We start from the raw sequence: 26,486 nt of genomic DNA, 5'->3' as shown, positions 1-26,486 counted from the left end.
ACACGTGTAAGTGAAATTCACCCTCGGGGCTCTTCTTTCAAGGCTATTTTGGCTGGACTGACCTCCAGGTTGGGGATGGAGTATGTAGCATGAGCCGCCATGCATTTAAGTCTTTTTTTTTTTCAGCAACCACATTTCAGCCCCAGCCTTTCAGGACCATTAGCAGCTGTTCCCATCTCACAAGCGCAGAAACCAAAGTCTGGGAGGGCGATCTCGCAGGATGCAGGCGAGAGGCTGCGCAGAGCCCAAAGCCCAGCTCCAGGTGCAGGTAACCAGGCCCGACGTCACCAGGAGGGGCCGGGCGCTCCGGGTGGGCGGGCCGGGCGCTCCGGGTGGGCGGGCCGGAAGCGGGAGCCGCGGGCGGGAAGCGGAAGTTGGGCCTCGCGGCCGGCGGTTGGCCAAGCCCCGCCGACCGGGCGCCCGCAGGCCCCGCCCTCCGGTTGGTTGGAGAACCGGAGCTCTGTCCACGGCTGGGCGGGCGGGCGGAGGATGGAAGCTGGGCTTGTCGGCCATCACGCTCTACCTCGCCAGCGCCAGCAGCCCTGCGCGGCGACGACGATGGAGCGGGAGCCGGGGAGCCGAGCGGAGGCGGGAGAAGCCGTCGCAGCCTCGGGAGCTGCGGCCGCCGCGGCCTTTCCGCGACCCGGCGCGGCAGGTAGGCGAGGCGCCGAGGGAGGGGCGGCCGAGGCGAGGCCCGGGGAGCGCGGCCTCCTCTCTGCCGGGTCCGCGGCTGCCTGGGGCGCGCCCGGCATTGCTCGGAGCAGGCCGCCCTCAGTGTCCCCGCCTCGGCTCAGAAACACCGGCGTGGAGGAGGGACCCCTCGCGGACCCCTCCGCTGGCTGCGCCTCCGGCTCGGGGCGGGGGGGGGGACGGCCCCGTTTCCAGGGGTGATCGTGGAGCCTCGGGTCTGTGAGCGAGAGAATGCGGGCGTGTCCCCGAGGCGGCCTGGTGGCAGGAGGCAGGAGGCGCGGCTCGGTCCGTCTCGGTCTCTCCTTTGGCAGCTCCCGACCTGGCTGCTGCCCTTGGCTGAGCTGGTAGCAAATCAGGGCTCCTGTTTGCAGGCGTTTTCATTTAATCCCTATGCTTCTGCCTGAGGTGGGACTTACCCCGTTCACCAGCGAGGTAACTGAGGCCCAGGGTTGCACCCTCCAATAGAAGTACAGTGCTAGCCTCATCGGAGATTCTGCATTTCCTAGGAGCCACATCGGAAAAGTAAAAAGAGCCGCGCCGGTGAGGCTCAGTGGTTGAGCGTTGTGGCCCCACGAGCCGGGAGGTCCCGGTTGGGTTCCGGTCAGAGGGGGTTGCGGGCTGGATCCCCAGTAGGGGGCGGGCAGGAGGCAGCCGATCAATGATTTTCTCTCATTGATGTTTCTCTCTCCTCCCTTCTCTAAGTCAATAAAAACATTTTTTTAAAAAGTAAAACGAAATCCGTGAAGTCGATATTATATTCTATTTAACCCAGTTAAAAAAATTTAACATGTAATTAATATGAATTAAAATTAACTTTAATATTATATTGTATTTAATTCAGTTTTCAGAACACAGATTTCAACATGTAATTAATGTGAAAGTTATCAATGAGATATTTTACATTCTCTTTTTGGTACCAGTCTGTGAAATCCTGTATGCGTTTTATTTTATTTTTTATTTTTATTTTCTTTATTGATTAAGGTATTACATATGTGTCCTTATCCCCCCTTGCCCCCCCCCCCCCCTCCATTGGTTATGCTTATAGGCATGCATACAAGTCCTTTGGTTGATCTCTCCCCCTTACCCCCACCTTCCCCTACTTCCCTCTGAGGTTTGAGCATCTGATTGATGCTTCTCAGTCTCTGGATCTGTTTTTGTTCATTATATTCCACAAATGAGTGAGAGCATGAGGTATTTATCTTTCTCTGAGTGGCTTATTTCACTTAGCATAATGCTCTCCAGTTCCATCCATGCTGTTGCAAATAGTAAGAATTCCTTTTTTTTTTTTTTTTTTTTACCGCATCGTAGTATTCCATTGTGTAGATGTATCACAGTTTTTTAATCCACTCATCTGCTGATGGGCACTTAGGCTGTTTCTAAATCTTAGCTATGGTAAATTGTGCTGCTGTGAACATAGGGGTGCATATATCCTTTCTGATTGGTGTTTCCGATTTCTTGGGATATATTTCTAGAAGTGGGATCACTGGGTCAAATAGCAGTTCTATTTTTAACTTTTTGAGGAGACTCCATACTGTTCTCCACAGTGGCTGCACCAGTCTGCATTCCCACCAGCAGTGCACGAGGGTTCCTTTTTCTCACATCCTAGCCAGCACTTGTCGTTTGTTCATTTGTGGATGATTGCCATTCTGACAGGTGTGAGATGGTACCTCATTGTCGTTTTGATTTGCATCTCTCAGATGATTAGTGACTTTGAGCAGGTTTTCATATGTCTCTTGGCCTCTGTGTGTCCTCCTATATGCATTTTAAACCCTACTGCAATTTGCGTTGAACTAGCCACATTGCACATGAGCAGTAATTAACCACATGTGGCAAATGATTACTGTTTTGGATAGCATAAGTTTAGAGAGTTAGGTAAGGTTTGGAGGTTTAATTTGTTTTGAATTTGGTACTCTAAAATGGTAGTTTAGGATCTTTGGTCAGATAAAACTAATGAAAATATTGCTTTAACTTGAAACCAGCTCAATTATATACACTTTGGCTATTAAAAATTTAGCTTTGCTCCTGTATAGAAATCTTCTCACCCTCATTGAGAATGAAGCTTTTTCAGTAGCTTCATTTTTGAGACTTAACTACTTGAATGCTAGTGAAACATTTGCCCCAAACTACAGATTCCCAGAGAACAGTGTCTGAATGTTAGTATAGCTCTCTTAATGTTAGTTTGCATTAACAAAAACTTTTCTACATACTACTCTTTATATGTAATTTCTTGTTTTTCTTCTACTTAAGGAGGAAGGTAGGCTGGGAGGAATTCAGGGGGTAATGGTAATTGATTAGGAAGCCACTTTTCACTTTATTTGAGACCTGTTGTTGACAGGCACAGTTGAATTGAACTTTTAAGTCCACAGTACTTGATGTGTTTTCCATTTGATTTTTTCTTCTGTTACTATAATTGTTTTCATTATTACTTAAGCTTTGACACTTAATGGCAAAGTAAACATACCCGTACTGACTAACCAGATAAATGAAGAGAGGCTCTTTGTTGTTGTTTTTTAAGTTATTATCTCAAAGCTGTTCATAATTTCTTTCATTACTTTTATTTTTTTTAATACATTTTTTATTGATTTCAGAGAGCAAGGGAGAGGGAGCGAGAGATAGAAACATCAATGATGAGAGAGAATCATTGATCGGCTGCCTCCTGCACGCCCCCCACTGGGGATCGAGCCCACAACCTGGGCATGTACCCTTGACTAGAATTAAACCTGGGACCCTTCAGTCCTCAGGCTGACGCTCTATCCACTGAGCCAAACCAGTTAGGGCGAGGCTCTTTGTTTTGGGTTGGTGACATTATGTTGTTTTCATATCCTTGGTTAAAAAATAATAAAACAAATACTTAAACAGTAAAAAAGGCCCTAGGGCAGTGGTTCTCAACCTTCCTAATGCTGTGACCCTTTAATACAGTTCCTCATGTTGTGACCCCAAATTTCATTGTTACAGATTGAACATAATTAAAGCATAGCGATTAATCACAAAAACAATATGTAATTATATATGTGTTTTCCAATGGTCTTAGGCGACCCCTGTGAAAGGGTCGTTTGACCTCCAAAGGGGTCACGACCCACAGGTTGAGAACCGCTGCCCTAGAGCAAAAAGTAAATCATAGGAATCCCCCCATCACTTGTTCCTCACATTCACATTCTCCTAAAGTCACTATGTTTCTGGTATATTCTTTCTGGGATTTCCTATGCATATATAATAATATTTCTTATTAAACAAACATGGGTTCATACTATACATATTATTTTTCTAACTTTCTCTTCTTGCTCTCTCATTCACACATTCCTGAAGCAGAAACATCTTTGGGAACTCCACATCTGTGCCTAGGGGTTTGACCACAGTAAGGGAAGAGATCAATGAGGTGGAGATTTGGATGGAAGGAGAGGCTGCCATCCTGTACTCCTTTATTAGTTTGTCAGAACTGAGAAGTCCCAAGTGTAGGGAAGGGAGTAAGAGATAGGAGCTTTGCCCTAACTGGTTTGGCTCAGTGGATAGAGCGTCGGCCTGTGGCCTGAAGGGTCCCAGGTTCGATTCTGGTCAAGGGCATGTACCTTGGTTGTGGGCACATCCCCAGTAGGGGGTGTGCAGGAGGCAGCTGATCGATGTTTCTCTCTCATCCATGTTTCTAACTCTCTATCCCTCTTCCTTCCTCTCTGTAAAAAATCAATAAAATATATTTTTTTAAAAAAAGAGATAGGAGCTTTGATTTGTGTTTAGCATTAGGCCTCAAACCAGCAGCTTCTCTGACTAGACTTAATTAGAATTAAAGGAATTAAAATTTCACTACTACTTCATTTAGCATTATTTAGCAGCGCTGCTACCAAGCACTTACCATGTGCCAGGAGCTGTAGGCTAAAGGATATAGCAATGAAGGATACACTTCCTACTCCTATGTTGCTAACCACCTAATTGGGAAAGTACATGTTTTAAAGAACTTCTGGCTGCCATGGGAGTTTATAAAAAGCATATTGCCATTAAAAACAGGCACTGAGGAACAAGAAAGCAGAATAATAGACTGGTTGATTATAAAATATAATCAAACGTATAACATTTTTTTATGACATTACATCTCATAATTTCCTGGTGTTAAAAACTGTATTTTCAGATATCTGCAGTTTGTTAAAAGAGAATTTGTATAATTGACAGTACCATTTTTATTTGCAGATTACTGTTTTACTGTAAAAATAAAATGTTTGCAAAATTCAGAAAATAACTTCTATTTATAATTGTTGAAAATTTTGTACCAAACCACTTTCTGGTTGGTTTTCAAATACCTCCCATAACTGACTCCTCCACCCCAAGAAGAGGTTGGAATCACATGTCTAGATTCTTTCACAGATTTTTAAAAAATATGTTGTTTTTTTTAAAAAACTGATTTCAGAGAGAAGGAAGAGGGAGAGAGAGATAGAAACTGATGAGAGAGAGACATCTATTGGCTGCCTCCTGCACTTAGGCATGTGCCCTGAGGGGAATCCATCCGGCAACCTCCAGGTCATGGGACGATGCTCAACCAACTGAGCCACATTGGCCAAGCTCTTTCACAGATTTTTAAATATGCCAATCTGGTTTCAGAAAAGAGGTTGACAAATTATAAGCTATGGGCCAGATCCTACCAACAACCAGTTTATATAAAATTTTATTGGGACAAAGTTATGCCCAGTCATTATGGATTGTCTGTGGCTGCTTTCGCAGAGTTCAGTAGTTGTGACAGATACTATAGCTGCAAAGCGTAAAATACTTTCTGGCCTTTACAGGAAAACTTTGCTCACTCATGCTTAAGATGATAAACTTGGGTTTTACTATAAAAAATTATTAAATTTAAAAAATTTCTTAAAAGTCTCATTAGTAAAAATCTATGAAATATAATTATTAGAGCAAATAAAATGCCTTTTTAAAAATATATATATATTTTAAATTGATTTTAGAGAGAAAGGGAGAGATAGATAGAAATATCAATGATGAGAATCATTGATCTGCTGCCTCCTGCACGCTCCTTACTGGGGATCCAGCCCACAACCTGGGTATGTGCCCTGACCAGGAATCGAACTGTGACTTCCTGGTTCATAGGCCAGCGCTCAACCACTGAGCCACGCCAGTATATAAAAATACTTATATAAGTATATAAAAATACTTATATATTTTTATTGATCTCAGAGTGGAAGGGAAAGGGAGAGAGAGATAGAAACATCAATGATGAGAGAGAATCATTGATCAGCTGCCTCCTGCACACCCCCTGCTGGGGATCAAGCCTGCAACCCGGGCATGTGCCCTTGACTGGAATCGAACCCAGGACCCTTCAGTCCCCAGGTTGATGCTCTATCCACTGAGCCAAACCAACTAGGGCTAAAATGCCATTAAAAAATATTTTTATTATCCCAGCCGGTTTTGCTTAGTGGATAGAGCCTTGGCCTGCTCACCCAAGGTTCCTGGGTTGATTCCAGTCAAGGGCAGGTACCTCAGTTGCAGGCTCCTCCCCGGGCAGGAGGCAACCAATCTATGTGCTTCTCTCACATCGCTGTTTCTCTCTGTCTTTCTCTTTTCCACTCTCTCAAAATCTGTGGAGCCCTAGCTGGTTTGGCTCCGTAGATAGAGCATCCGCGGACTGAAGGGTCACGGGTTCGATTCCGGTCAAGGGCACATGCCTGGGTTGCATGGTGGCTCTGAGGGCACGGGTAGGGCTGCGTCTGGAGGGTGGGGAGGGCGGACGGTGGGGGAGAAAGCCTCCTTGGCCTGCATGCCCGCTCTTGCCCCTGTCTTGCCCCTGAAGTCGACCTGGGTCAACCACAATGAGTCAGCACACGGGTCATGGCGTCAGATCGGAGTCTGGAGTTGGGTTGGAGCCCCCAGCCCGAGCCTGGTGCCGGGTGCCAGAGTTGTGGAGCTGGAGGTAACAGACTCTGTCCTCGGAGTGGGAAGCCCGGGGAACCCAGGCACGTGCTCCCTCCCAGCTGCAGGCGAAGTCCGCCTCCGACCCCAGCACTTGCGCTGAGCCCTCAGTCGCTCACCCGCCCACCCGTGGTCCATGGAGGCGTGGAGGCCTGGCTTTGGGAAGTGGCCCTTGGGCACCAGCCAGGATGTGCTCAGATGGTTCAATGTGTGAAACCTGGGCGCAACCTCTCTTGTAGCCTTTCATTGGTGGGGTGAAGACCTGAAATCTCTGCCATGCTAGAGTGGCTGTTACTGCTCCGGCTGGGCCTGGATCTGGTGACAGTGCTCCCCCGTTGGGGGAGCTGTGGCTCAGGGCTGAGGTTCCCCGGCCAAGGAACCCCATTTATTCTGAGCTGGGGCATCAAGGTAACTTGGGTTGGGATCCATCAGGCACAGGTGTGTTCTTAGGAGAGGGATTTCCTTAGTTCTGTGCCAGTGGCTCCAAAGTACACCCTGGGGGAACTGACTCTTCCAGTTCTCTGGTTGAGAACTGACTGTGTGTGGTACAGAGAAGCCTTTGGTAACCAGCAGTTTTGTCATAGTTCTGCCTTGTTGGCACAACTGCAGCAGTTGGTCCCCCCAATGCCTAGGCCCCCAAGGAGGTGAGGGAAAAGAGCCCCCATCCCCTGGCTGACAGCTCTGAAGCCCAGGGAGCACTCCTCCAGCATAAGGCCTGTCGCCCTGATTCCAGCCTGTCTGATACTGATAGGCAGAGTCACCCCTCGTTCCTTGTTTCTACTTTGCATGCAGCTAGAATGAGTTACAGTTTTCTTTTAAAGCAAGTAGAATAGATGCTTTTGCCTTTTTGTACATGTAGCTTTTCAGTTTTGAACCTGATCTGGGGGTTGCTTTTGCTACTGCAACTGAACTGAACATTTATGTCCTTTCAGTCAGAAGTGCTCTCCCTTTCCATCCCCTGTGTGGTATCTTTCTCATTTTTCAGGGCCCAGGTGAGGTCACCTTTTCCTTTTGTTACCATTCCTCCTGAGTTACTTCACTAGCTGTGCTCTGTCCTTGTGGGTGTGTTTTCCATATCCCCCCAGGGCGGGGACTGGCTCATTTCCCTCTGTATTTCCTACCATACTCAGCAATGTCTTTCACAGAAGGGATGCACTAGTATGAATGTTGGCTAAAACAGGTAAGAAAGATAAGGTTCCTGTAATTTATGAAGACACAACTAGGTTTACTGTGCATGAAAGCAAAAGCTGTGAACTTTTAGTTTTTCATTTATCCCGTGTTGATTTCTAAGAGCATTTCCTGATGTGTAGTGTGCAGATATTTTCCTGGAAAACTGGGCAAATGTTCAGTAATTATAAATTATAATGCTTGTGAATTAGGAAAGATTTAATTATAACTATTTGTTGTGTAAGTGAAGATCTGAAGGAATTTTTATTTTAAAATAAAAATTTTGCTTAGGAAAAAAATTTTGTTTCAGCCTTCTTTTTTATAGATTTTTAAGGAATTTATCTTTATTGTTGATAGATAGTATTATAGATCCTCCCCTTTGTGTTTTTTTTTCCCATTGTCCCTCCCCCCCTCCCCATACCCGCCCTTCCCAGGCCTTCACCACACTATTGTCTGTGTCCATGGGCTATGCATATATGCATATAGGTTTCCTGGTTAATCTTCCCCCACTCACCTCTCTGCCCTTTTGTAGATTTATTTATTTATTTAATTATTTATTTTATTTTATTTTATTTTTATTTTTATTTTTTTTTATATATTTTATTGATTTTTTACAGAGATCCTCCCCTTTGTGTTTTTTTTTCCCATTGTCCCTCCCCCCCTCCCCATACCCGCCCTTCCCAGGCCTTCACCACACTATTGTCTGTGTCCATGGGCTATGCATATATGCATATAGGTTTCCTGGTTAATCTTCCCCCACTCACCTCTCTGCCCTTTTGTAGATTTATTTATTTATTTAATTATTTATTTTAAAGTATATTTTTATTGATTTCAAAAAGGAAGGGAGATACAGATAGAAACATCAATGATGAGAGAGAATCATTAATCAGCTGCCTCCTGCATGCCCCTTGCTGGGGATCGAGACTGCAACCAGGGCATGTGCCCTGACCAGGAATCAAACCTTGAACTCCTGGTTCATAGGTCGATGCTCAACCACTGAGCCACGCCGGCTGGACAGATTTTTAAAAAAATGTTTTGGAAAGAATATAACCGAAAGTCATAGAATAGAGATAGTAGCTAAGTTTATACTAGATGTTATGACCCAGCCAGAGTGTTTTGATTTACTAAAGTTGTCGAAGGAAGATACAGTAGTTGAGCCACTGAGAGATTGCTTAGGGAGCCGTGAGAAGCTGCTTCTGCTCTGATGGGAGTGGGTTGGGGGCAGAAGGGAGCATGGTGATGTACTGTGAATGCTCTCAGCTCTATTCACTGACAGGGATTGTTGCTTTGACGTCAGATCCATCTAGTTAGTATGATGACTGGAGATCTAAACCAGCTCTTCTGACTTTCCCTTGTCTAAAAGGGAATTCAAAAAGTCATGGTCCGAAAGGAGACTTTGATGTCAGGACAATCCAAACAAAATCTTACATCAAGGGGTAATATGAGATTGGGTAGGAAGGGCTTACTGTGGCTAGGGATCAGGGATAGAAGAAAGGAGATGTGGATAGGCCATATGTTGTCCATTTTTTTAATGGACACACTAAATGGATTGGTCTTTCTTTATTAAGGGCTGGGATTTGTTTGAGCCCTTAGGACAGGCTAAGGAAATAGATAACCCATGCTATCAACGTTTTCATGATCTCAGTTTGCTACTAGAGTATACAGCAGTGATAGTTCTGTCAGTGATGACCATGTGCTTAATGGAACAATGAATGCCTGAATTCTTTGGGTTGGATATACTGTATCTTGATTCAAATCCTGGCTAATTACTAAATTTACTTTTGGCAAGTGAATGACACAGAAGAACCGTATCTATTTTCTAAGAAGGACCTTAGAATATTAAGAGGAACAATTCATAAAAGTAAAGTTACTTATACTTACATAACTTGGCAATTCTAGTCAACTATTTTTTATCAGTACAGTCCCTCTCTGCAAATGTAGTTCAGAAAACTTAACTAGTAGTTGAACAATAATCATGGATTTAAATTATGTTTGGTCATATTTATAAGTTTAAGAATCCTTATAGAAGACAAAATTTTAAACTCTGGACTATCCCAGAGAATCCTACAGACATGGATTCTAATCATGACAGTCCTGTAGTCCTGTATCATTTTGCTTTGGTTTACTTTTTAAATTGTATCAGTAATACATGAACATATCCTCATCACAAAAACAAAACAAAATTAAAACGTGAACAAAAAGCCCCCTTGATCATTCCCTCCTCCCCCATTTTCACTGTTGCCAGATTTTTTTTTTTCACAATTATTACTACTGTGCCTTTTCAAAATCTTCAGGTAAGAAGATTCAATGAAGGTTTTCTTAGGAGTTTAAACCTGAGGCAAGGTGAGAGGGGAAAAAAAAGTTACTTATATTCTCCCATTGTTTGCACTTACTCTGAGTTTGGCACATGGCTATATATATGTAGGAGTGGAACTTGGATATAATTAGAATTCCATAGACTTAAGTATTATACTTTAAAAATTTGTAAAATTTTTTACTATCAGAAAAACTCTGTTGTCACCTGTATATTATTGACTAAGAAATCTGGAAGTTCAGAGATAAAACACTGATGGCTTGCTTTACAGATCTGGTTTATAAATGAGTTTTATTTGACCTGCACAGTGCTTTAAAATTATTTTCAATTTAATGTCTTTAGTTGAGGCATTCTTTCTCTAAAGCATCTATCCTGCCATCTGTAGCTTTATTCATTTTGGTACCTGTTTGGCCCTAAAAGGCATTTGAATTTAGGACTCCTGTTTTGAGAAAAGGAGAGCTTCAGAATTAAGCTGAACTGGTTTTGTTTCGCTCACACATAGCTAAGCTCAAATTCAAATACTAATTAGACTGTCTTAATATAAACTGTTATTTTATGTATTTAACATATGTATATGTGTGTCATATGATTTTCTCTTGATATTACACATTAATTCAGCCATAATTAGTGTTAGTCTTTATTTTTTTAAAATATATTTTATTGATTTTTTACAGAGAGGAAGGGAGAGGGATAGAGAGTTAGAAACATCGATGAGGGAGAAACATTGATCAGCTGCCTCCTACATATCTCCCACTGGGGATGTGCCTGCAACCAAGGTACATGCCCTTGACTGGAATCGAACCTGGGACCCTTCAGTCCGCAGGTCGACGCTCTATCCACTGAGCCAAACCGGCCAGGGCAGTGTTAGTCTTTAAAATGATTAATGTTCAGCATGTCTTCACATATTATACAGTGTTGGAATTGCTATGACTTGAAGTGTGGTGCTTGATTTCTTAGCTGTTTACTTAAACAAAATTAAACTTAATTGGTTAAGTTCTGTTTTTTCACCTTGTTATTGACTATGCAGATGTTTGCTTTATTATTGATTAAACTCTTTTTAAATGCTATTGATGCTTTTGTGTGTATATGATCTGTTTTACTTTTTTATTTTAAACATTTAATCACCTTTATTTATTTATTTTTTGTTTGTTTGTTTTTGTTAATCCTCACTCGATATTTTTCCATTGATTTTTAGAGAGAATAGAAGAGAGAGGGAAAGACAGAGAGAAATATTGATGTAAGAGAAACACATCGATTGGTTGCCTCCTGCAGGAGGCCTGACCAGGGCTGGGGCCAGGGAGGAGCCTGCAACCAAGGTACATGCCCTTGACTGGAACCGAACCCGGGGCCCTTTGGTCCGCAGGCTGATGCTCTATCCACTGAGCCAAACAGGTCAGGGCTGTTTAATTTTTTAAAAAACTGTTTAAGAATTGGCTTATGTTCTTATTCCCTAAAATAAAGCAACCTGGAAATTTTTTTGGTCATATGAATGAATATTAATCTCACTTGAAACTCTCATTTTCTTAATTTATTATCAACATTAGATGAGTAATGAAAGAAGCTTTGAAAATGTAGAACTGGGAGTCATCGGAAAAAAGAAGAAAGTCCCAAGGAGAGTCATCCACTTTGTCAGTGGTGAAACAATGGAAGAATATAGCACGGATGAAGATGAAGTCGATGGCCTGGAAAAGAAAGATGTTTTGCCTACTGTTGATCCGGTAGGTTTGATAATAGCGATTTTTTGTGTGTCAGTGGGTTTTGTTTAGATTGATTTGTTTCCCCATTGAATGGAAGGGGACTTCTGAGGTTTCAGTCAGCTATATTCTGATTATAAAATGATGCATTATGATTTTGGTAAAAAATAGTATTTTTATACAATATGGATGGAAATATTTCCTGCATTTCAGAAGCCTGAAATAGTTTTGTTTTATTTTATTTTTAATCATTTTTTAAGGTTTTAATTACAGTTGACATACAATATTATATTAGTTTTAGGTGTACACCCCAGTGATTAGACAGTATAACTTACTAAGTGATTATCCTGATAAATCTCATACCCAGCTGACACCATACATAGTTATTAGAATACTAGAGGCCCGGTGCACAAAAATTTGTGCACTCGGGGGGGATGGGAGGGGGGTCCCTCAGCCCGGCCTGTGCCCTCTCGCAGTCTGGGACCCCTCAGGGGATGACCTGCTGGCTTAGGCCTGCTTCCCAGGGGATTGGGCCTAAGATGGCAATCAGACATCCCTCTGGCAGCCCGGCAGCCTCGGGGGATGTCCACTTGCCAGCGGGGAGCAGGCCTAAACTGCAGTCGGACATCCTTAGCGCTGCTGAGGAGGCAGGAGAGGCTCCCACCACCACCGCTGTACTGGCAGCCATCAGCCTGGCTTGTGGCTGAGCAGAGCTCCTCCCATGTGAGAGCGCCCTGACCACCAGAGGGCAGCTCCTGCATTGAGCGTCTGCCCCCTGGTGGTCAGTGTGTTTGCCCTGAAGGGTGTCCCGGATCAGGGTGGGGGTCCCGCTTGGGTGCCTGGCCAGCCTGGATGAGGGGATGATGGCTGTTTGTAGCTGGTCACACCCCCTTCAGGGTGGGGGTCCCCACTGGGGTGCCTGGCCAGTCTGGGTGAGGGGCTGAGGGCTGTTTTCAGCCTGGCAGGTGACTGAAGCTCCCAACCTCTCCTTTTTTTCTTTTTTTCTTTTTATTCTGGGATTTATTTACCTTCTATGGCTGTCACTGGAGCTGAGAGCCGGCTTTAGCTCTGAGGCTCGGCTCCAGTTCTGAGACCTCGGTTTGTTTGGCTTCTATAATTGAAACACTGTTGCAACTCCAGCTCTGAGGCCCGGCTGGCTGAAAGCAGGTTTCTGGGGATTGTTTAGCTTCTATAATTGCAACATAGTTGCTTAGAGTGCAGCTCAGAGTTGGGCGGCGGCAGGCGGGGAACCTTGGCTTCCTCCATCACTGGAGCAAGCAAGCCTCCTGTTTGCTTCAGCTGCCTGGCTGCCGGCCGCCATCTTGGTTGGCAGTTAATTTGCATATCGCCCTGATTAGCCAATGGGAAGTGTGTCAGAGGTACGATTAATTACCATGTTTGTCTATTATTAGATAGGATTATTGACTATATTCCCTATGTAGTACTTTACGTCCCCATGACTATTCTGTAACTACTAAGAAATCTATCTATGAAAATGTCTTCCTTTCTTATACTATTTTCACAAAATTCATTGGTTTTAAAAAAAATTATGATAAGAACACTTAACATGAGAGCTACCATCTTAACAAATTGTTAAGTGTACAATAAGGTATTGTTAACTATAGTCACTACATGGTACAGAACATGATCTCTAAAACGTAATCATCCTGTATAATGAAATGTTATACAGATGGAATAACAACTCCCCAATACCCTCCTTCCCCCAGTTTCTGGCAACCACTATTCTATTCTCTGTTTCTATCTTTGATTATTTTAGATAACTCATATAAGTGGAATCAAGAAGTATTTGTCCTTTTGTGACTGGCTTATTTTACTTAGCACAATGTCCTGAAGGTTCACCAAGTGATTGTATATGACAGGATTCCCTTCTTTTAAAGGATGAATAATAGCAAAGTAAACTTTTGTCTGATAAGGCAAAAGAATTTTGAAAAGATATTGTCTTGTATTTATATAGTAGATTTGTAAAACAGACTCAATATTTTTTTTAAACCCTGACATTTAAAATGAAGACTTAATAATACTCCTGGTATACTTGATAGAAAACAAGAAATGGAATCAACATCATTAAAATGTCCATACTACCCAAGGCAATCTACAGATTCAATGTAATACCTATTAAAATACCAATGGCAAATTTTATAGAGCTAGAACAAACACTACAAAAATTTATATGAAATCAAACAAGATCCCAAATAGCTGCAGCAATTTTGAGAAAGAAAAACAAAGTTGGGGGGATTACAATACCAGATTTCAAGTTATACTCACCATAATCAAAAGCCTGGTAATGGCACAAGAACAGGCATATAGATCAATGGAATAGAACAGAGAACCCAGAAATCGACCCAAGCTATTACACTTAATTAATATTTGACAAAGGAGGAAAGAGCATACATTGGAGTCAAGACAGTCTTTTCAATAAATGGTGTTGGGAAAATTGGACAGATACATGCAAAAAAATGAAACAAGACCACCAACTTACACCATACACGAGAATAAACTCGAAATGGATAAAAGACTTAAATGTAAGTCATGAAACCATAAATATCCTAGAACAGTGGTTCTCAACCTTCTGGCCCTTTAAATACAGTTCCTCATGTTGTGACCTAACCATAAAATTATTTTTGTTGCTACGTCATAACTAATGTTGCTACTGTTATGAATCGTAATGTAAATATCTGATATACAGGATGGTCTTAGGCAACCCCTGTGAAAGGGTCGTTCGACCGCCAAAGGGGTTGCGACCCACAGGTTGAGAACCGCTGTCCTAGAAGAAACTATACCAGTAGGCAGCAAAATCTCAGACGTCTCTTGTAGCAATATGTTTACAGATATATCTTCTAAGGTAAAATAAACTTAGGAGAAAATAAATAAATGGGATGACATCAAAATAAAAAGCTTCTGCACAGCAAAAGAAACCACCAAAATGAAAAGAGAGCCCACTGTACGTGAGAACATACTTGGCAATGATACATCTGATAAAGAGTTAATATCCAAACTAATAAGGAGCTCATACAACTTAACAAAAAGGAAGTCAAACAATCCAATAAAAAAAATAGGCAAAGGAACTAAATAGACACTTCTCCAAAGAGGACATACAGATGGCCAAGAGACATATGAAAAAAATGTTCAAAGTCTCTAATCATCTGAGAGATGCAAATCAAAATGACAATGAGGTACCATCTCTCACCTGTCAGAATGGCTAACATCAACAAATCAACAAATGACAAGTGCTGGTGAGGATGTGGAGAAAAGAGAACCCTAGTACACTGCTGGTGGGAATGCAGACTGGTGCAACCATTATGGAAAACAGTATGGAGTTTCCTCAAAAAATTAAACATGGAACTGGCATTTGACCCAGTGATCTCCTAGGAATATATCCTAAGAAATCCAAAGCACCAATCAGAAAGAATATATGCACCCCTATGTTCATAGCAGCACAATTTACAATAGCTAAGATCTGGAAGCAGCCCAAGTGCCCATCAGTAGATGAATGGATAAAAAAGCTGTGGTACATTTTTACCATGGCACACTATGCAGCAGTAAAAAAGAAGAATTTCTTACCCTTTGAGACAGCATGGAGGGACTTGGAGAGTATCATGCCAAGTGAAATAAGTCAGTCAGAGAAAGACAAGTATCACATGATCTCACTCATATGTGGAATCTAAGTAACAAACTGATGAACAGAATGGATCCAGAGACATGGGAGCATGGAGCAGAGTGTGGAATCTCAGAGGGAAGGTGGGTGGGAGGTAATCACCCAAATACCTTATTTGCATATATGCATGACCCATGGACATGGGCAATAGGGTGCTGAAGCCCTGGGGTCGGGGAGCGGGGGTGGGGAGGAAGGGTGGAAGGGGACATATATAATACTTTCAACAATAATTACTTTAAAAAAGAAAAAAGAGCCCTAACTGGTTTGGCTCAGTGGATAGAGCGTCGGCCTTTGGACTGAACGGTCCCAGGTTCGATTCCGGTCAAGGGCATGTACCTTGGTTGTGGGCATATCCCCAGTAGGGGGTGTGCAGGAGGCAGCTGATCGATGTTTCTCTCTCATCATTGTTTCTAACTCTCTATCCCTCTCCCTTCTTCTCTGTAAAAAATCAATAAAATATATTTTAAAAAAAAGAAAAAGAAAAAAGAAATGGAGACCTAGATTTTTCTTGCAGTCTTATTTATGGTAATACTTCCCCTTAGACTTTACCTTACTAGTATATGTGCCTAAGAATAAACACATTCTCTGCATTTGTTTAACCTTTGATTTAGTTTTGATTTGGGTTACTCAACTATGTGTATATGTGTGTTTCTAAGAATATATATTTAAAAAATGTTTTTTAATTGTAAAGGTGGAAATTTATTGAAGAACAAGTACAGACTCCCACGTGGGGAGGGGGAAAGAGTCCCATTGAGTCCCTTTTCCCTATGGTTTATAAAGGCTGCAGATCTTTGTGCCTTGATAGTCCCTCTGATTAGTCACCATTCCCCTTTGATTTGGTCACTATAGCAACTCCTGAGCTTAAATCTCATGTGAAGTTCCTTCCTTCTCCCTTTTGTTCTCCTATTCTCTTTGGGCTTTCTTCCTCCTCCTTTATTTTGTAAATATAGACTTTTTGCTACTCCCAGCTCCCTTGTCTTATGGAAATGTAACTTCTGCTCCCAGCTTCCTTGTCTTATGGAAATGTACCCTTTTGCGGCTCTGTAGCCCTGTGCTTTTTCCATGGACCCTTTCATTTTTAAAAATTTCCTAAACCTGTCTATTTCAGCCCTAAAATCTCCTTTCAGTTCCCCCTCTGATTAGGAAACTCCTACTGCCATTGGGGACAGGGGATGCCGAGTCTGTCTGACTGCTTCCTGCTGACAAAGGGCTCGTTGTTTGATAGAGAACAGACTGGCGGCTATCAGAGGGGAAGGGGGTTGCAGGGCTGGGTGAAAAGGTGAAGGGATTAAGCTTACAAAACAAAACAAAGCCCCAAACTCATAGACACAGACAATGGTATGGTGATTACCAGAGGGAAAAGGGGGTTGGGGAGGAGGTACAAGAGGATATACTAGTAGGGAGGATAAATGGTGATGGGAGGAGACTTTACTTAGGGTGGTGAATATACAATACAATATACAGATAATCTATACTAATAAAAGGGTAATATGTTAATTAGACTGGACATCTTCTGGGTGACCTTCTGGATGTCCTTCCAGACAAAGCCATGATGGCAGGCCCGAGGCAGAGGTGGTTAGGGACGATCAGGCCAGCAGGGGAGAGCAGTTAGGGAGATTAGGCCGGCAGGGGAGAGCAGTTAGGGAGATCAGGTCAGCAGGGGAGAGCAGTTTGGGGGATCAGGCTGGCAGTTAGGGGTATAAGGCCGGCAGGAGAGAGCAGTTAAGGGGGATCAGGCCAGCAGGGGAGAGCAGTTAGGGGCGATCAGGCAGGCAGGGGAGAGCAGTTAGGGGCGATCAGGCAGGCAGGCAGAGGCGGTTAGGGGCGATCAGGCCAGCAGGCAGGCAAGCGGTTAGGAGCCAGCGGTCCCAGATTGCGAGAGGGATGTCCCAGATTACAGAGGGTGCAGGCTGGGCTGAGGGACCCACCCCTCCACTCCCGTGCATGAATTTCGTGCATTGGGCCTCTAGTCTATCTTACCTAATAATAGACAAACATGTAAATTAACTGTCCCTCCGCTATGCTTACCAGCCAATCAGGAGAGTATGCAAATTAACCCAACAAAGATGGCGGTTAATTTGCATACGTAGGGGTGAAGCGGTGGAGTGAAGACTGAAGGCTCTGGCCGGAGTGAAGGCCTGGATCCCGGGTGCCGGAGGAAAGCTGGTGCCGGCAGCCCGGGGAAGGGAAGGCCTATTGTACGAATCTCTTTGTGCAATGGGCCTCTAGTATATATATAAAAGGCTAAGTGACCGACCGACCAGCAATTTAAAAATAAACGTTGACTCGTGCATGTGTGGTACATATAAAACTCTCACTGGTGCCAATCGCACATGTGTGTTTCAATCTGTCATTGTCCATCATGAATTTGGTTGACACTTCTATTATAGAGAAAAGGCGAATAGCAATATTAAAATATTTCTTCTAATTAATTTCCTTTCAGTGTGCACGAATCCATGCACCGGGCCAATAGTGTATTATAAAATTGTACACCTGAAACCTATATAATTTTATTAACCAGTGTCACCCCAATAAATTCAATAAAAAAGTAAAAAAATGGCCAAAACCGGTTTGGCTCAGTGGATAGAGCGTCGGCCTGCGGACTGAAAGGTCCCAGGTTCGATTCCGGTCAAGGGCATGTACCTGGGTTGCGGGCACATCCCCAGTAGGAGATGTGCAGGAGGCAGCTGATCGATGTTTCTCTCTCATCGATGTTTCTAACTCTCTATCTCTCTCCCTTCCTCTCTGTAAAAAATCAATAAAAAATATTTAAAAAAAAAAAAAAAAGTAAAAAAATGATTATGCACATAATTGTTACCTATATAAATGGGCTGATGCCTTTTGTAATATAGCCAGAACTCAAAATTGCCCTAGCTGGCTTGGTTCAGTGGATAGAGCATCGGCCTGCAGACTGAAGGGTCGTGGGTTCGATTCTGGTAAAGAGCATATGCCTGGGTTGAAGGTTCAATCCCCAGTGGGGGTGTGCTGGAGGCAGCTGATTAATGATTCTCTCTCATATTGATGTTTCTATCTCTCCCACTCCCTTCCTATATGAAATCAATAAAAATAGATTTTTAAAAAATCCTATAAAGAACTCAAGTTTATCTGGGCTCATTTTTCACTTGTCAGTTTTTTAAAAAAGTAAAAGAACAATATACTGTGGTAAGGGTACTAGGGAATGGGCATCTCATGCATAGCTCTGCGTATATGGGTAAATTTCCTGGTGTAAAGTTTTACAGTCTGAAGGAAGAGCTTTCCAAATGATTATATTTTTGGCCTAGTTATTCCACTTTAGGAATCTAAGCATTTGGGAAATATGCTATATATTTCAAGATAGTAAATGGGGAAGACAACAGTATGTTCTTAGTTAAATTTATTTGTTTGCTGGGCCATTCATTCTTGTGTAAATAAAAACTAAGAAACTACCTTACTTGTCTTTCAGGACTACTGTCTCAGAAATTGGCATTTGGGGAGGGAGGAGGGGGGGAGAGAGAGAGAGAGAGAGAGAGAGAGAGAGAGAGAGAAAGAAAGAGAGAGAAAGGGAGATAGAAAGAGAGAAAAACATCGATGCATGCACCCCAAGCAGGGCCTGCACCCCAAGCAGGGCTTGAGTTGAGCCTGCACGGAGGTATGTGCTCTTGACCTGGAATTGACTGGCTGACGCTCTAACCACTGAGCAACCGGCCAGGGCCAACTTTATTTTTTAAATTAACAGTCAGTGCTCACTCAAAATGACTTTGAAAACCCTCAGGAAAAATAATCTGCTATATCTTCTATATTTAGAGCAGGAGGTATCTCTTATGTTGGCATAAAAGCTATTTTAGGAGCTACTGTTTAAGATACTCTGACATTGGTATTTACCTTATGATTTTTACAGCAAATGGACAGTGCAGAAATATAGAGAATGGAACCAAATTGTATAGCACATGGTAAATGATAGGACCAAGAAACTATAAAAAAGGACTAAATATAGAAAAGGATTAAGCATACTTTTGGAAGAAAGCGTAGGTTTCTATATGCTGGGGTTGTTTCTAGAGAAAGTAACTGCTAATATCAGGCTGTGACTACTAAAGAGCCAAACTTGTTCCAGAGCTGAGGAAATGGATAAGGATTCCTGAGTAACATCTGTCATCACACAGTTATACAGAATGAATTTATAGGGTCCTTTGATTAGACTGGGGGAGGGGAGATAGAGGGGAACCTTTTTTCTTCCAAGGGCCATTTGGATATTTATAACATCATTTGTGGACCGTATAAAATTATCAGCTTAAAAAAATTAGCCTGCTATATTTGGTCAAACATTTAATTAACTCACTACTAATGCCTTGGCAGGGCTGGACTTCCCCACTCCTGGTTTAGACACTGATCTTGCTGAATCAAAACGACAGGTGGCTCAAGAACCCTCTCCCTTCCTCTTTCTTTCAAAATCAATAAATTATTCTTTAATAATAATAATATTGAATGTCAACTGTAGTTGAAAATAAAAAAAAATTAATCTCCCTCTCTTAACCATGAAGAAAAGGAAATAACATTAACATTTACAACGATGTCAGCTTTAGATATCAGAAAAGGAAGATACTATTTCACCAACAAAGAGGAAAGAGTTATTTCTAGTGTCTACAGTTTTTAGTCTTACAAATAGTCTGTGTCTGTTTTTTTAATGCCCTTATAATCATTAACATGTCTTAGCTAAGAAGGTTATGGACAAGTTTATCCTTTTCTCCCCTCCCTGGAGCAAATATCTAAACAATGTATTTGAATGCAGACTCTATACTATGTTTTCTTTTCTTATTTTTTTTAAATTGTGGGGGCTTTTAAAAATGTTTTTATTGATTTTAGAGAGGTGAGGGAGGGAGAGAGAGAGAGAGAGAGAGAGAGAGACAGAGAGACAGAGAGAGAGAGACAGAGACATATATTGATGTGAGAGAGAAACATCGATTGGCTGCCTTCTGCACTGGGGATCGAGCCTGCAACCTGGGCATGTGCCCTGACCAGGAATCAAATCAGTGACTTTTCGGTGCACGGGACAACGCTCAACCAACTGAGCCACACTGGCCCAGGCACTATCTTTTCTTTTGATGAATAAAAATATTGGTACAGTGAAGCATGCTTGTATTTTTTATTATTTTATTTTATTTTTTATTTCAGAGAAGAAGGGAGAGGGAGAGACAGAAACATCAGTGATGAGAGAGAATCATTGATTGGCTACCTCCTGCACGCCCCACACTGGGGATGGAGCCCACAACCCGGGCATGTGCCCTGACAGGGAATCGAACCTTGACCTCTTGGTTCATAGGTCAACGCTCAACCACTGAGCCACACTGGCTGGGCAAGCATGCTTGTATTACCGATTTCATCCACAGAAACATACTGTCATCTATGTGGCAGGCTTCAATTCACAAAAGTATTCTTTGGACTTACAGCACCAAAATTAATTAAGGTGTGCAATGGAGGTTGCATTTTCCCAGTGGTCCTGGCCTACGAAATATACACTGAGCTATGGTCTAATTCCTTTTTAGACCTTAAAGAAACAAGAAACTCATCTTGCCACTTAGTGGTTATTTATTTTCCCACTAATAAAGTTTATTTGCTATGCTGCTGTTCTGCTTAATGTCTCTGAACCTTAATTTCCCCACTATACCACAATAGTGTTCCTTATGATTTCTTAAGGCCCCTTTCCATTGACTGCACTTTCTCTGATAATGCTGGTGAACAATGAAGACAGAAAGCAGCATGGCAGGAAAAGGAAGGCTCTGAAATATCAACTCTTAAATAATTAAGACTATGACTTACCAACTCTATTTCAGTGACTGCTGCTTTTTTTGGTTATTCCATGGGCTTAAGGTGGTAGTAGTTATATGGGTAAATGTAAAATGGAGTTCTAGCTATAAAGGTTTTACATTTTTTATTGGAGTGTAATTTATTTGTAGTACCGTCTATAGATTACTCTATGTGCTCACCAAGTATTGGTTACTTCATTTTGGCCTTAATAAATAGAATGAGTTTAGGTTTGAGTATTGCTAACCCAACTTTTTGTTGCAGACAAAACTTACCTGGGGTCCCTACTTATGGTTTTATATGCTTCGTGCTGCCACGTCAACTCTCTCAGGTATTACTTTTCTGTTTGAATATTGTATAACTACTGTAATATGCTCCAAGAGCTCTGCCAAAAAGGGGTGTTTCAGAAATGAAGGAGAAACAATAGAGTTAATCACTCTCAAGCTAGTTAGCACTGAAAGGTATCAATCTCACTTGTACTTCACCTTAAAACATTCTTCAGCTTTTGGTTGTGTGTGTGTGTGTGTGTGTGTTTAAAGGATTGAAAATGGCTATATTAATTTAGATACAACTTTCACAGTCTTAAACCTTTTTTGTTAGCACCTGTTTTATTTTGTCATTTGGTACCCTAATGCCTGTAGTTATAATTCATTTATTTGTCATTAATATATTTTTAAAATTTTTTAATTGATGGAGAGAGAGAGAGAGAAATGTTGATTGCTGTTACATTTATTTATGCATTTACTGGTTGATTTTTGTATGTGCCCTGACCAGGGATGGAACCCACAACCTTGGCGTATGATTCTCTAACCAACTGAGCTACCAGGCATGGACAATGTTTTATTTCCTTTTTAAAAATATATTTTTATTGATTTCAGAGAGGAAGGGAGAGGGAGAAAGAGATAGAAACATTAATGATGAGAGAGAATTATTGATTGGCTGCCTCCTGCACACCCCCTACTGAGGTATTTGCCCTTGACCAGAATCAAACCCATGAGCCTTCAGTATGCAGGCTGACACTTTATCCACTGAGCCAAACTGCTAGGGCTAGTGTTTTATTTCTTAAACTAGAGGCCTGGTGCACGGATTTGTGTACTATTGGGGTCCCTTTGCCTGGCCTGCACCCTCTCGTAATCTGGGGGGATGTCAGAGAGCCGGTTTCGGCCCGAACCCTGCAGGCCAGGCAGAGGGACCCCAATCCGTGCACCGGGCCTCTAGTATGTGTATAAGATCTTTGGTTAATCTCTTCCAGCCCTCCCCCCGCCCTCCTTTCCTCTGAGATTCATCAGTCTGTTCCATGTTTCCATGCCTGTGGTTTCCGCTCCTGGGTCGAGCATCTTCCCCCTGGTGGTCAGTGCACGTCATAGCTACCAGCCAGTTGGCTGGTCGACTGGTCGCTTATGCTTTTATATATTTAGATTGAGATATAACTAAGTCATATTTGGAAGAAATGAATTATCAGCTTATGACTTAATCATGCTAACTTTAAATATAGGTTTTAAATCATAAAGCTTTCTCTTCTAATTTTAACTCCTTCATAGCTTCTATCACTTTCTGCTTTTTTATTAGATCTAATTTTGAATAGTAATTCATTCAACAAACATTTACTGAGCACTCAGTATATGCTGGACAGTCTGTTGAAATGAAAAGAACATTAGCTTTATATACAGACCTGATTAAATTTTGGATTTGCTTTGTCAGCTTGGCAAGTTCTTCAACCTCTCTGAGTCTAACCTTTCACAGTGCCTGGCATGTATGATACAAGCCATTCCTCTCCTCCAGCCCATTGGCATCCTAGCTCTCTAAGAATATGCATTTTTTTAAAAAAAGAAATAGACATTACTGGGAGTGTTAACAGGTGCCTAAAAGGAGCCATAGTGCTTCTTGAGGAAATCAAGGAATTATATGCAGAAGAGATATTGAATCTTCATAATCTCTCTGAGGGCAGGAACTATAACTTTTGTATTTCTACAGTGCTTTGCACATAGAAAGTGCTCAAGAAATGTTTATAAAAAATACATTTTTTAAAAAAAAGAATTGTTTATGGAATTATGTAAGCTATTTAACTTTTGTATCTTTAGTGTGTGACTTTCTTGGAGAGAAGATTGCATCTGTTTTGGGCATCAGTACCCCAAAATACCAGTATGCCATTGATGAGTATTACCGGATGAAGAAGGAGGTGTGTCTCCCTTTTACATTTTCTTGATTAGGTTTGCTTTGCTATGGACTTGATGGGTTGTATATTGAACACATGTATTATCTAGGTGCCCAAAAGGTAACTCCCTTATGCTAGGCATTTCATTTTAGAGTCAGTTTCTTTATCAAATTAGCATACATTTTTGGAATTTTTTAATACTGAAAGCTTCCTAGGATCTATTTGTAAAATTGAGCTAGATTTACTGTGCTAGGTGCTATGTATGTTATTCATCTTCACACACCCCTCTCTGGATTATTATCTTCCAATTTTAAGATAAGGAAACAAGACCCAGTCTCTCTACTTAGGATGCATAGACTGCATGTAGAACTGGAGTGAGTTTGATGCACAGAAAATTATAGGTACTAGGAATGTGTAAGTGTCAGTAGTTAAGGCAACCTGTCTATAGTGAGGTCTTAGAGTGGGGGTGAAATTAGTTTAGCCTTAAACAATGAGAAAGCTTTAGCATTTAAGAGCATGGGCCCAAGAAACAAAGAGTCTGAATTCAAATTCTGGCTCTGCCACTTCTAACTTTGTTACCTTGTGCAAAATACTTAACCTTTATAAGCCTCAGTTTACTCATCTTTATAATGAAAATTGTAGCATCCATGCTGGGGTTGCTCTAAGGATTAAATGAGTTAATATGTAAAACAGAACAGCACCTAGTATATATTAGTGAAAATGAAAAAAATATTAGTATTTCTTACTATTCTCCTTCAAGCACTTGAGGGTAATTTAGATAAACTTAGAATAGAGAGGAATGAAAATATGTTGTATGTTTGGGGAAATGGCAAGAATACTACTTTATTGTCACTGGAGCAGAGAGTACAACAGAATGGCTGGAGATGAATCTGGAAACTCAACTGACTTTATATTTATTTGGTTTCAAAAACGTTTGATGAACGACTTGTTTAGAACCTCATTACCTCATGGGGAGTATTGAATAGCCTCTCTAAATGGCCTTTCTCATTCACTCTCTCTCTTTTTTTTTTTCTCATTCACTCTCAAGAAAGCCCTAGATTACTCTTCTTGACAGGTTAGACATTCTGTACCCATACTGCAGGGACAAATACACATGCCACCTCTTCCATGAACTTAGTAGTTCTGGAACTGGAAGTTACTATTTCTGAATCTCTATAGTTATTCCTTTGTCTCAATGCTGTTTTTACATGTCTTAACTTCCCTCGTAGATTGTAAACTTTCTGAGGGCAGAGACTGCCCTATCTGTTACCAGGTGCTTATGGGAACACTAACCACGCTATGTCAATTTAGTGAATAGACCACCCTGTTCCAGTGAACAGGCTGATACCCTATAATCGAAGTGATATAGTATTAGCTATAGTTTTAGATTAATCTGAGAAGATATATCCCTTGTCAAAGTTAGTTCAGGTTTCATCTCAGAGGGGAAGGGGGGGCAGGAAGAGGTTAAATAAAGAATTATATGCGTATATGCATAATCCATAGACACAATGGTGCCATGAAGGCCTGGGGAGGGGACAGGAGCAGGGTGGAGGGGTCAATGGGGGAAAAAATGGGGATATCTGTAATGCTTTTAATAATAAAGATCTATTTTTTAAAATGACACCACTTTTCTAAAATGTCATGTAATAGTTTTCATTTCAATTTGGGAATGAAAGGGAAGGAAAGTATGTCTTATCTTAATTAGACCAAAGTGAATTGGACACGATACTGTTTTGGTTAAGAAAGAAAAAAATAACAAGCAGCTACAATTGGGGGAACAAATATTCCTTTCGGACATAATATTTGAACGATTCTTGGTATTTCCTCTTTTTAGGAGGAGGAGGAAGAAGAAGAAAACAGGATGTCTGAAGAAGCAGAAAGACACTACCAACAGAATAAGCTGCAGGCTGATTCCATTGTTCAGACAGATCAACCAGAAACAGTGGTGTCCAGTTCATTTGTGAATCTCAATTTTGAAATGGAGGGAGAGTGTGAAGTATTTACAGAAAACAAACAAAATCCAGTCTCTGTCCCACCATAGAATGCAACGACTCTCAGACTTCAAACTCTAAGGTGGTTTTTATACCAGGAACTTTCACATTCTCTATTCAGTGGGATTTAATACAGTTATTTATATTTTAAATTATTATCTATAAAGGGAAAACTCTTTCTTTATTCTTGGGCTCTATCTAGCAAAAGTCAGATCTGAAATTGGGATATTTGTACTATGCTTTTACTGTGTCAAATTAGTGTTTTGGTTTTAAAATGATCTTTATAAAAATGTTAAGGACATTTTAGAGCCCTAACTGCCAATTACGAAGAGTTAATTATCATGCTTGTCTGTTATTTGTGTTTGTACAAAAAAAATGGGTCAAGTTGCTGATTAAGGCTAGAGTTGATAATCCTAATCTCAAATGAAAAAGGATTTTCCCTGATTTTTTCATGCTCTTATTCATATATCCAACCATTAACTTCATACTAAAGATGATTCACTGAGTAATAAAAGGAGTAAGATAAAAGCACTTTGAATTTGCTTTCCTTGAGAATAACTTTATTTTATGGAAAGGTGATTGAGTCTGTAACACCAAATAAGATGGGTTTCCTTTTTTTTCTTTTTTAAATGTTTTTATGGATTTATGGTGTGATTCATGGCATATGATGGCAATCTTTTTAGTAATGGGCCTAATTTAGTGCTTAAAGGATTAGTTATCAGATTATGTAATTAATGTCACCATAAGTTAGTTTACCAATAGCTCTAAAACATGCTAACCTGACATCTTCCCTCCAATTTTTTTTTAACTTCCAATTTGAGTTAGTACTTCCAACTCAGATATTTGGTTATCCAGTGAAGGCATGCATATCTAAAGGTGATCTGAATCTTTTCTCCTTAGAGGTAATATATCTAACAAAAACTAGAAACTTGTCTGATTATAGTAGAAGGAAGATAATGACCTATGAAGATTTTGTGCTTCTTGAATTTTATTTTCTTTACTTGTCTAACAGTGGCCAGTTTGTAATGTTTACATAGTTATACACTGTGCCTTAAATTTTTATATTTTATTTATGCAAACTATAAAATTTCCCATAAATGCATTAAATGGTTTTGTCTTA

General features: G+C 41.2%; 1 protein-coding gene across 1 annotated transcript; it reads left to right on the top strand.

Annotated features, from left to right (window-relative positions):
• Nucleotides 1-220: 220 nt before the first annotated feature.
• FAM177A1 (family with sequence similarity 177 member A1) lies at nt 221-26,486 on the top strand. Its single transcript, XM_006085880.3, has 5 exons — nt 221-655; nt 11,617-11,790; nt 21,485-21,551; nt 23,302-23,399; nt 25,210-26,486. The coding sequence occupies exons 1-5, from the start codon at nt 221-223 to the stop codon at nt 25,414-25,416; spliced, it is 981 nt and encodes a 326-aa protein (XP_006085942.1). The 3' UTR covers nt 25,417-26,486.

Source organism: Myotis lucifugus, unplaced genomic scaffold (genome assembly GCF_000147115.1).
Source record: "Myotis lucifugus unplaced genomic scaffold, Myoluc2.0 scaffold_22, whole genome shotgun sequence".
Classification (NCBI taxonomy): Eukaryota; Metazoa; Chordata; class Mammalia; order Chiroptera; family Vespertilionidae; genus Myotis; species Myotis lucifugus.
Note: the sequence above shows the minus strand (reverse complement) of the source record. Positions and strands in the feature narration are given on the sequence as shown.

Excerpts from the sequence above, each read along its gene's own strand:
- FAM177A1 (XM_006085880.3), top strand. The coding sequence starts at position 221 with ATGCAGGCGAGAGGCTGCGCAGAGCCCAAAGCCCAGCTCCAGGTGCAG. Across the intron at positions 11,791-21,484 it reads TTTTGCCTACTGTTGATCCG|ACAAAACTTACCTGGGGTCC; the intron begins GTAGGTTTGATA and ends TTTTTGTTGCAG. Across the intron at positions 21,552-23,301 it reads TGCCACGTCAACTCTCTCAG|TGTGTGACTTTCTTGGAGAG; the intron begins GTATTACTTTTC and ends TTGTATCTTTAG.